Source organism: Colobus angolensis, unplaced genomic scaffold (genome assembly GCF_000951035.1).
Source record: "Colobus angolensis palliatus isolate OR3802 unplaced genomic scaffold, Cang.pa_1.0 Scaffold10, whole genome shotgun sequence".
NCBI lineage: Eukaryota > Metazoa > Chordata > Mammalia > Primates > Cercopithecidae > Colobus > Colobus angolensis.
The window spans coordinates 6,687,211-6,698,661 of NW_012110919.1; the positions used below are offsets into that span (position 1 = coordinate 6,687,211).

An 11,451-nucleotide genomic window follows, 5' to 3' on the forward strand; every position below is an offset into this window, starting at 1 on the left:
CCAGCACTTTGGGAGGCCGAGACGGGCGGATCACGAGGTCAGGAGATCGAGACCATCCTGGCTAACACAGTGAAACCCCGTCTCTACAAAAAAAAAATACAAAAACTAGCTGGGCGAGGTGGCAGGCGCCTGTAGTCCCAACTACTCGGGAGGCTGAGGCAGGAGAATGGCGTGAACCCGGCAGGCGGAGCTTGCAGTGAGCTGACATCCGGCCACTGCACTCCAGCCTGGGCGACAGAGTGAGACTCCGTCTCAACAACAAAAAACAAACAAACAAACAAAAAAACATTTCCCTACCTATTGTTAAAGCTTTCAAACCACGACCCTTTGGTTTTATATGAAGTCCTCCAGGGCTACTCCTTGGTCCCTGAAATTGCTCAAGTATGCACCATTTTCTTTCTTTCTTTCATTTCTTTCTTTTTTTTTTTTTTTGAGACAGAGTCTCGCTTTGTCACCCAGGCTGGAGTGCAATGGCACAGTTTCAGCTCGTTGCAACCTCCACCTCCTGGGTTCAAGTGATTCTCCTGACTCAGCCTCCCAAGTAGTTGAGATTACAGCCGTCTGCCACCACACTCAGGAAACTTTGGCATTTTTAGTAGAGACGGGGTTTCACCATGTTAGTCAGGCTGGTCTTGAACTCCTGACTTCAGGTGATCCACCTGCCTTGGCCTTCCAAAGTGCTGGGATTACAGGCGTGAGTCCCCCCGCCAGGCCATATGCACCATTTCCATTCCCAGTATAGCAGCATCTTTAAATCCGTTCCCTCTGGGATTAAACCTTCCTCTTCTCAATCCCTCAGATAATGAATGTAATACTGGTAACCTAGAGAGCTCCATCTCCTGATTTCTCCCTCCCTCCAAAAGCTTTTGATACCATGGATGTAAAACTACTTCCAATGATTCATGAAAGAAGGAATTGTAAATGAGTGAGCTGATTTCTCTGTACATATTTATAAAAACAATCTATTTTGACCTGAAAATGGTACTAGCTTAACACATTAGATGTACATAGAATATGCCTTTTTATAGGCTATACTTTATGAACTCCCAGTGATGAAAATAAGATTTTTAAAAATCCATACCTGACTAAGAAGTTGTCCATGAAAAATGTTATTTACAACATTCAGAACTTGTTTGATGAGTTTCCTTTGAGAAGTGGGGATAAGAGCTGGTAAACTGGTACCGGTTGTCTCTAATTCATGTTGTATTTTACCTAAAAGTTCACAAAGAAATTCCTGAGCATCTTGTTGGGCGTAACCACGAAAGGCAGGAATGAGTCTCCACACTGAGTGTAGCATAGCAAATGGTGAGACCAAAGTCCACTTTCCAGACCACATGACTTGGAACAAAGTATGCAATTCATGACAGAGAGAAAGGTACTGTGAAGTTGGCTCCCTTGGCTGAATAAGTTCCATCTTTCTACTTTTTGATGCTCCACCACTTAGTCCTGATGACAGACTTGATTGTCTGGAGTGAACAAAACCTGTATCTTTTTCTTGACATTCATTCATTTGATATACTACTGTATCTGTGACTGCTGGATGCTTACAGGAAGATCTTTTCTTCTCACTAGCAGTCACAGCCAGCCATTGGTTCAGATCAAGCTTTAAAAAACATTGTCGAAAAATAAGTAAATGACTCAACACCTGAAGAACAGAATTCATATAGCAAGTATTCCCCAAATTTCTCAATCCTGTTACACCAGGAGTTACTATTGGCCTTCGTTTAACTGAGGAGTCACTGATTTTTTGAGATATTTCATCTTCTGAGGTAGAAAGTACTTTATCTTTTGCTGTTGATGCTGGCATTTGTGCTGGCACCTGAACAGGAACTATTTCTATTATGGTTGACTGAGCGAGCCCTTGTAAACGTAAACTCTTTCTTGGAGGCATACTTTCCAATTCTGCTTTAACTTGATACTCTAATTCTTGTCGTCTTCGCTTTACTTCTCTTTTTACTACTAATTTTTCCCGAAATTGTTCTTCTTGCTTTTTTCTTCCAATGGGTGATTGTTCAAACCACGTTCGAAAGATCTTACCCATTAATATCCTTCTCCTGTGCCAAAGAGCAGTATACATTTGATCTTCATTTTGAAGCAGAGATTGGGCACCGTCACATAAGAAATAAGAATCATCACTTGTACCCATGGACCGTAAAACCATCCCACTGCGAGTTGTGCAGTGATAATTTTGACTTTTGATTGCACTTAACGTACTCCGTAGTAACTTCAGGTCTCCAGTTGCATTATCATTCAGAACATAATCATCACAAAGGTAACAAAAAACATACATCTCATTCACCTCCAATGCAACAGGATGACTGCTTTCTTGAAAGTGCTTGAGTGCATGCTCTTCAATGTATCTTCCACAGGCAACATGGGAGCAGCTAAGGCAAGCCCAAATGGACTCGGTCGTGTTGCAGTCCACGCAGTGCCATTTCTGAGGGTTGAGGCTGGAATGGTCTTGAGCAAGCCGCAGCTGCCCAACATGTTTGCACTTATCCATTGCTAGCATTTATTTAGTCTAGCTGAGAAACGCATAATCCAAACAAGTCTCTGTTCACAACACTTGAAGCATCTGAAAACTAAACAGAACAATGTTGAGTATTAATAAAAACAAGACGCTAATATTTTTCATATTTTTCCCAAGCATAATAAAGATTTGTGTCCTTTGCTCCCAATTTCCAGGCTGTTATAATACCACTGGCGGCCAGGCCCGGTGGCTCAAGCCTGTAATCCCAGCACTTTGGGAGGCCGAGACGGGCGGATCACGAGGTCAGGAGATCGAGACCATCCTGGCTAACACGGTGAAACCCCGTCTCTACTAAAAAATACAAAAAACTAGCCAGGCGAGGTGGCGGGCGCCTGTAGTCCCAGCTACTTGGGAGGCTGAGGCAGGAGAATGGCGTAAACCCAGGAGGCGGAGCTTGCAGTGAGCTGAGATCCGGCCACTGCACTCCAGTCTGGGCGACAGAGCGAGACTCAGCCTCAAAAAAAAAAAAAAAAAAAAAAACCACTGGCAGTTCTCACATTTCCCTTGCTCTAGACTTCCCTAATCTCACATCCACCTTGCTCTGAAAGCACAGACACTTCACTTTCTCTAATGAGTCACCTTCAACTTTTGTTTTTAACTTTCTGCTACCATCTAGTGGTAAAAAATGGGTAGTAATCACTTTCCACTGAAATAGCTTAAGATCCTTTTTACGCAGTAGTCTGAGGGCAGTTTCCAAAACTACATTTCTTTTTCGTTTTGTTTTGTTTTGAGACAGAGTCTTGCTCTGTGGCCCAGGATAGAGTGCAGTGGTGCAATCTCAGCTCACTGCAACCTCTGCCTCCTGGGTTCACATGATTATTGTGTCTTGGCCTCTAAGTAGCTGGGATTATAGGCATGCACCACCACATACAGCTAATTTGTTTTTCGTATTTTTACTAGAGACAGGGTTTCGTCATGTTGCCCAGGCTGGTCTTGAACTCCTGAGCTCAGGTCATCTATCCACCCTGGCCTCCCAAAGTACTGGGATTGCAGGCATGAACCACTGTGCCTGGCCCCTTTTCTTAAAGACGGGTTGGCAAGACTCAAATATATCTCACTAATACTTATAAACATTCTGAGCCCTATGCAGAGTTAATAAAGCATAATCAAATAAGAAAGGCTGAGTTTTAAGGCAGAAAAACGTAGGTTTGAATTGTACCTTTGCCACACACTGTTAAATGTATGATCTTGAGCAAATGTTTTAACTTCTCTAACCCATACCAACTTCAATTGAATTGTTGAAGAACTGAGAGATAATATTTATCTGACACACGGTAAATGCTCAGTAAATGGTAGTTTTAATTGTAGCTACAGCGAACACATTACCCTCTTTAAATAAATAATATTAGATATTCTATTTAATTACCATTAAACTTAATTTTTTCCATTGGGTAAATCAATAATTGCCTTTAATTCATAGCTCTATAACATACTCTGAGGCTGAACAGACTTGACAGGTGGCTTTAGGGAAAGACAGAAGAGGAGAAAGTGCTTTTGTATTTGAATATTCTCAGGAACATACAAGGGAATAAAGAGAAAAAAAAGAAGAATACGAAGTGGGTAGCAATAAGCTTTTATTACATTCTAGCAGGCCTAAGCCTATCTGAAATTATAAGCTTATTTAAAAAAAAAAAAGCTTACGTGATTTTTGACACAGAACTTGTTCCTTTATCAGTTAAAGTCAGGAACACTTCTCTAAGTTATTTACATGTAAGGAACAGAAATCTTATTTAAAAAGTCGTGATCACAAAACATCTTTTTCATTGATTTAATACAAATCAAAGACAAATCTCAGGGTTTGGGTGGAGACCTAGTTACAGAACCCTAAAAACACCCTATGTACCATGGCCAAGGCATTACATTTTTAGGGCAGCTGAAACTGTGAATTTCAATGGTACCTCCAAGTGCCACCTCCAGGCCTCAGGAAAACTGCAAAAGCGGTTGATTTTTGGTTCCTTCCCACCTCTTTTTGTAAAATCTCATAATCGTTCCTTAATTTTTAGGTACCAGGTACTGACCAGTCCCAACTCTCACATGTTCACGTTTCTTTCTTTTTTCTCCTTTTTCTCTCTTTTTTTTTTCTTTTGAGTCAGGGTCTTGTTATGTCACCTAGGCTGGACTGCAGTGGTGCAGGCTCAGGTCACTGCAACCTCCACCTCCTAGGTTCAAGCGATTCTCCCACCTCAGCATCCCCGGTAGCTGAGACCACAGGCATGTGCCATTACGCCTGGCTAATTTTTGCATTTTTGGTAGAGACATAGTTTCACCATGTTGCCCAGGTTGGAACTCCTGGCCTCAAGTGATCCACCCTCAGCCTCCCAAAGTGCTAGGATTACAGGCACGAGCCACCGTGTCCGGCCCCCATGTTCACACACGTTTTAAGTGCACATTTTAAATCTACTTCTCTCTCTCAAAATTTCCAGAGGTTTAAAATCTGGCCAAATATGCTATTTTATTAGAACACCTAGGATTTGACAATAGTTGCTAATGACAAAATTGAGACACCAGTGATTAATATATTCCACTATCCCATACCTTTCTGTACTGAGGCAAGAAACCTTGGAGTCATCCTTGACCTCTCTCTCAGTCTATCCTTCAGGAAAAATGGTTGACTCTACCTTCAAAATATACTGAGAATCTGACTTACTTAGTGCCTCTACTGCCACCAACCTAATCCAATCTACAATCAAGTCCTACCTGGATTACTGCAGTAAGGCTCCCAGATGGTCTCTCCACTTCTGTCCTTACTGCCACCAACGGGCTACTCTCAACACACAGTAGCACGGTCTGCATCTAGACCTAAACAACCACTTTAGGGGATCCTTGCTGTAGCTCTCCTCCATTAATGTGTAGTCAGCAAGGCCAAGGACATGTGGCCACCTGAAGTCTGCACACACCAGCAACTCCCCTTCTAAAGCCACTTGCTGGTACCTGGGACTCAGAGAATTACTTGCCCCAATCATCCCCAAGCTTGCTTCTAGGGCCTATGAGCAACATAAAGCCACTGATGAAATCTGTAGAGGAGAATGATACGATCAGATCTGTGGGTTACAGAGGGATCTGAATTACAAAGAGCTCTGGAGAAGGGACGAGTGATTAAGAGGGACAAATAGTCCAGAAATTGTAAGGAAATTAAAGCTGCAGGAATATAGCAGTTTTGAAGAAGGGGCAGAGGTAGAATTAGTGCTTAACAAACATTGGTTGAGAGAACTTACTCAATTTGGAGGTTAAGGGAAGAATCTAGGGCTCTGTATTACCTTTTATTCAAAATGGATAAAATAAAGAACGCAGAGAAAATTTAGTTAAACATGTTTCTGGTAAATCATAGAAAATAATTTTTATTTTATTTTTTGAGACGAAGTCTCACTCTGTTGCCCAGGCTGGAATGCAGGGGCGCTACCTTGGCTCACTGCAATCTCCACCTCCCGGGTTCAAGCGATTCTCCTGCCTCAGCCTCCCGAGTAGCTGAGATTACAGGCACACGTCACCATGCCCAGCTAATTTTTGTATTTTTAGTAGAGACGGGGTTTCACCACATTGATCAGGCTGGTCTTGAGCTCCTGACCTCATGATCTGCCTGCCTTGGCCTCCCAAAGTGCTGGGATTACAGGCGTGAGCCACCATGCCAGGCCAAAAATAATTATTAGTTCAACATCCTTGCAGAGATGAAGAAGGAAATGCCAGCATTTACTCTCAAAAAAGATCATTTTATTCCAAAATTTTAAAGACGTAGAATGAGTTAACACCTTCAGAAAAGGCTCAATAGAAAAAAGTTTGGTGATAATACATAAATTTATTCTGAGGTTATCTCTGGGTAATGGGACTGCAAATTCTGTACTTTCTTTATTAATCTATACTTTCAAAATTGTAAAAATAACATGTTTTAAAGAAAAACAACTCAGATAGTGTCATGTATGTGTTAAATTGTACACTAGCCTCTTTACCCCTTTCTCTACTCTGCAAATAAATTCCCTTGAATACAAAAAAAGTGCTTGTTTCATTGAAGCTGTTGCTAAAAAGTCTATTTAGATAATAACAAAGTACTTGACCTTCAAAAGAAGTGGCATCTATAATTAAACACATCATTCTATTTATACAAAATTGTGAAAAGGGTGAAATCTTGATTAGATGTCATCTGAGAGACATCACGGTAGAAGAGAGGTATTACAGTAAAACGGTTAGCAAGCACACCCTGGAATCTAAATACCCGAGTTTAACACTTGACAGGATTTACTATGTGACCATAAACTATGTGCTAGACACCTCAGTTTTCTTATCTGTAAAGTAACAGTGGTAATAATACCAATAGGGTTGTTGAGGGAATTAACTTAGAACAACTCCTGGCACTTAATAATATGGCCCTCAGTACATCTTAGCTGCCAATAGTAATAAAATAATAATAAGTTATTATTATAAATGCTAGTTTACTTCTAGTTGATCACTTTTAGCCAGGAATTCCTTCTTCTCAGCCAAATGTGTACTAAGACCAACCAAGATGCTAAGAGATAATCAAGATGTTAGCTAAGAACTAAGGTCTGACCTCTCCCAGGGGTATTTGCATTTTAAAAGGGGGTCTCTCAAAGATAAGACCTTTTTAAAAATAGAAAGACGTGAAACCAGCATAGTGGAATGACAGATCACGAGATTAATATTTTAGGGCAGGGGGCCCACTTACCCTGTCTACTTACGAAAGAAATCAGTAGGCAGTGGACAACAGAGGCCACGGCACGGAGGAAAGCAGGAACTGCAGAGCTAGGCTGCTGTCCCCAGAGATCTCCAGTTTGTGCTCCTGCCTGGAGCTGAAGCTCAGGCAGTTACTAGGGTATCCCCAAAGAGGCCTCACCACACAAAGATCTAAGAGCTTGGATGAAAGAAAGGATGGTAGTATTTTCTTGACACTTTCTATTTTCCTCTACTGGGTTCAGAGCACCTCTTTTCATTTGCTAATCCACCGCTGTGAACTATGCATTAGCTCTGGCATCAGCAGATTGGATGTATCATTTTTGGCAGCATATTCATTTTAAAGAGGTATTACCTGACAAAACATTTTTATATCCCTCATGCAGATTCTGACAAAATATTACCTGTACCAATATAAGAGCACCGTACAAATAGCATGCTTGGAATGAAATCTATAAGGATTAAAACTATCTGTGCTATCATTCTCATGCATTTAAAAACTGTTTCACACTTGAAATTCAAATTAATAGCTATCAAATGGCTTCTTTTTCTGCTTTTTATTTTTCCACCAGTGTGACTTGTCAATGAAATGGCTTTTTAAACACCAAGTATACTATTTTCTTTTTTTTTTTTTTTTTTTTGAGACGGAGTCTCGGAGTCTCGCTCTGTCGCCCGGGCTGGAGTGCAGTGGCCGGATCTCAGCTCACTGCAAGCTCCGCCTCCCGGGTTTCCGCCATTCTCCTGCCTCAGCCTCCGGAGTAGCTGGGACTACAGGCGCCCGCCACCTCGCCCGGCTAGTTTTTTGTATTTTTTAGTAGAGACGGGGTTTCACCGTGTTAGCCAGGATGGTCTCGATCTCCTGACCTCGTGATCCGCCCGTCTCGGCCTCCCATAGTGCTGAGATTACAGGCTTGAGCCACCGCGCCCGGCCCGGCACTATTTTCATTTTTAAAGACAGATGTATTTACAAATACTCTAAAAGCTTTTTATCATTCTTCAGTGCAAAAAGACAATAAAAAATTTAATTTGTTGAAAGAAAGCCATTCAAGCTCTTCATACTTTTCATACCTATGACTGAGCATGCATTTTAAAAATTCCCTTCAGCAAAACTCTAAAGTTAAATAACTATATTTGACTTATTGAAAACTAATTTTATGTAGAGTTATTATATCATTGAAGCATTTATTAAGCAAAAAGCTAAAATGATTAGGAGAGAAACAAATGATCTTCTAAATGGTTTTTAATCAATGGTTTATATCAAACTCCAAAATAAAATAAGATTATAGGTAATATATTTAACTTGTTACAGTTCGACAGCATAAAACTGCTTATACTCGCCACAGTGAGGACTCTCTAAAATTAATTTCTATTTACTCAAATTATAGCCGTTTGTAACCTACAACCCAGAGTTTAGCATGTAGTATAATATCTTCCCGTTGTATTTTTGTAGCTCTTCAAACCTCTTCTGATAACGAACTCATCCTACAGAGGTTCAGCAGAGGTCTGATCATCAGTTCTGGACAGTTGACTACCCAGACTTTATCCTTAGCCCTGACCTTTCTGAACCAGTCTCAGGCAAAACCCAAAGTCAGCTTACCTATGCATCTTACCTTCCCAAATTAGCTTTTTATCTGGTATTTTTCTCTAACAGATACTATATTATCATTCTAGGACCTAGGCTAGAAATCTTAAGAATTTTCTTTACTCTTCCCTTCCATCTTTTTTTTTTTTTTGACTGAAGTTTCACTCTTTTTGCCAAGGCTGGAGCGTAATGGCATGATCTTGGCTCACTGCAACCTCTGCCTCCCGGGGTCAAGTGATTCTCTGCCTCAGCCTCCCAAGTAGCTGGGATTACAGGCACACGCCAACACGCAAGGCGAATTTTGTATTTTTAGTACAGATGGGGTTTCACTATGTTGGCCAGGCTGGTCTCCAACTCCTCACCCAGGTCATCCGCCCACCCTCGGCCTCCCAAAGTGCTGGGATTACAGGCACGAGCAACCAAACCCTGCTCTCCCCCCCCATCTTTTCTACTCCTATATACTTAGGGTTATTGTTCCCTAAGTCTCTATTACTTTTCATTTCCACAGCTATCACTCTCATGGATTTTATTATATTGTTCCTGGAGCACAATATTTTGGTAGCCTCCAAACTGGTCTCTTATCATCTGGGCTCTCTCCTCCATACTATCCCACCAAATTAACCTTCAAGTTTGCTCTGAGCCTTTAACTCTTTTTTGGTGAAAAAATTATAATTTTAACTTCCTCATTATGAAAGCAAAATATATTCATTACAGAAAAATTGGGAAAGAGAAGAAAAAAAAATCCCCCTGATCTCACCATACTGAAGTAGCAATTTAAAAAATGTTTTCTCTTTTTAAAATTCTAGTAAAATACACATAACAAAATGTATCTTCACCACTTTTAACTGTACAGTGTAGTAGTGTTACATACATTTACTTTGTTGCACAACCATCCATTCCATAACTCTTTGCATCTTGCAAAACTTAAACTCTGTGCCTAATAGGCACAATAATAACCCATTCTCTGCTCCCCTCAGCTTGTGTGAACCTTTAACTCTTGTACTTAAAATCCTCCAATGGTTCCCTGTAGTTCAATAATGCAGAGGCTTTTGAACTTTGAGACTCAAAAATTTTACCTCACACCCCAGTAAATAGGTGTACACACATAACACACACACTCTGGAACAAATGCTTTACAAACAACTCTTAAAAGAATAACGTGCTGGGTGCGGTGGCTCATGCCTGTAATCCCAGCACTTTGGGAGGCCAAGGTAGGCAGATCACGAGGTCAGGAGATCGAGACCATCCTTGCTAACATGGTGAAACCCCATCTCTACTAAAAATACAAAAAATTAGCCGGTGTGGTGGCGGGCACCTGTAGTCCCAGCTACTTGGGAGGCTGAGGCAGGAGAATGGTGTGACCCCGGGAGGCAGAGCTGGCAATGAGCCAAGATCATGCCACTGAACTTTAGCCTGGGCAACAGGGCAAGACTCTGTCTCAAAACAAACAAAAAGAATAATGTATTCTGGGCCAGGCGTAGTGGCTCACGTCTGTAATCTCAGCACTTCGGGAGGCCAAGGCGGGTAGATCATTTGAGGTCAGGAGTTCAAGACCAGCCTGGCCAACATGGTGAAATCCTGTCTCTACTAAAAATACAAAAATTAGCCGGGTGTGATGGCACGCAACTGTAGTCCCAGTTACTTAGGAGGCTGAGTCAGGAGAATCACTTGAACCCGGGAGGTGGTGGTGGTTGTGGTGATCTGAGATTGCGCCACTGCAGCAGTCCAGCCTGGGTGACAGAGTAAGACTCCATCTCAAAAAAAAAAAAAAAAAGAAAAGAAAAGAAAAGAAAATAGTAAGTCCCAAACTGGGCAACATAGCAAGACCCTGTCTCTACAAAAAAAGAAGAAAGAGACAAGAGAGATGTTTTTGCAGCAATATAGTGAGATCTCATCTCTATTCAAATACTTTAAAAAATCCATATGTGGCAGTGCGTGACTATAGTCCCCAGCTACTTGAAAGCTACTGAAAGAATTACTGAAAAATCAGAGGGGTAGCTAAATTTTTTTTACCTCAAAAACCAACATTCCGGGCCAGGCGCAGTGGCTCATGCCTGTAATGCCAGTACTTTGGGAGGCCGAGGTGGGCAGATCACAAGGTCAAGAGATCGAGACCATCCTGGCTAACACAATGAAACCCTGTCTCTACTAAAAATACAAAAAAATTAGCCAGGTGTGGTGGCGAGTGCCTGTAGTCCCAGCTACTGGGGAGGCTGAGGCAGGAGAATGGTGTGAACCCAGGAGGTGGAGCTTGCAGTGAGCCCAGATTGCGCCACTGCACTCCAGCCAGGGAGACAGAGGGAGACTCCGTCTCAAAAACAAACAAACAAAAAACAAAAACCAACGCAAAAGAAAAACAAATGACATTCCACTGTAAATTTTAGTTATCTTTGACATAATAAACTTTTCAGCCAGCCACTCCCTGTCGACCTCAGTTTATGAAGATACTTGCAAAGAAACCATGGAAAGGGCCTATACAGCTGTAAGCCCTGGAGGTTCTTACAAGAGGATATCAGGTACGGAAGGTCAATGGTATGAATAATGTGGATCACGAGGTCAGGAGATCGAGACCATCCTGGCTAACACGGTGAAACCTCGTCTCTACTAAAAAAAAAAAATACAAAAAACTAGCCGGGCGTGGTGGCGGGCGCCTGTAGTC

The 11,451-nt window shown here is 41.6% G+C and overlaps 1 protein-coding gene across 1 annotated transcript in view; it reads right to left on the reverse strand.

Moving 5' to 3' along the window:
• The window catches only part of USP44 (ubiquitin specific peptidase 44), a 30,598-nt gene that overhangs the window by 14,906 nt on the left and 4,241 nt on the right, over nt 1–11,451 (reverse strand). The window contains exon 2 of the mRNA XM_011934123.1: nt 1,082–2,582. Coding sequence (XP_011789513.1) covers nt 1,082–2,512 — 1,431 coding nt within the window. The 5' untranslated portion in view covers nt 2,513–2,582. The remainder of the gene's footprint in view (nt 1–1,081; nt 2,583–11,451) is intronic.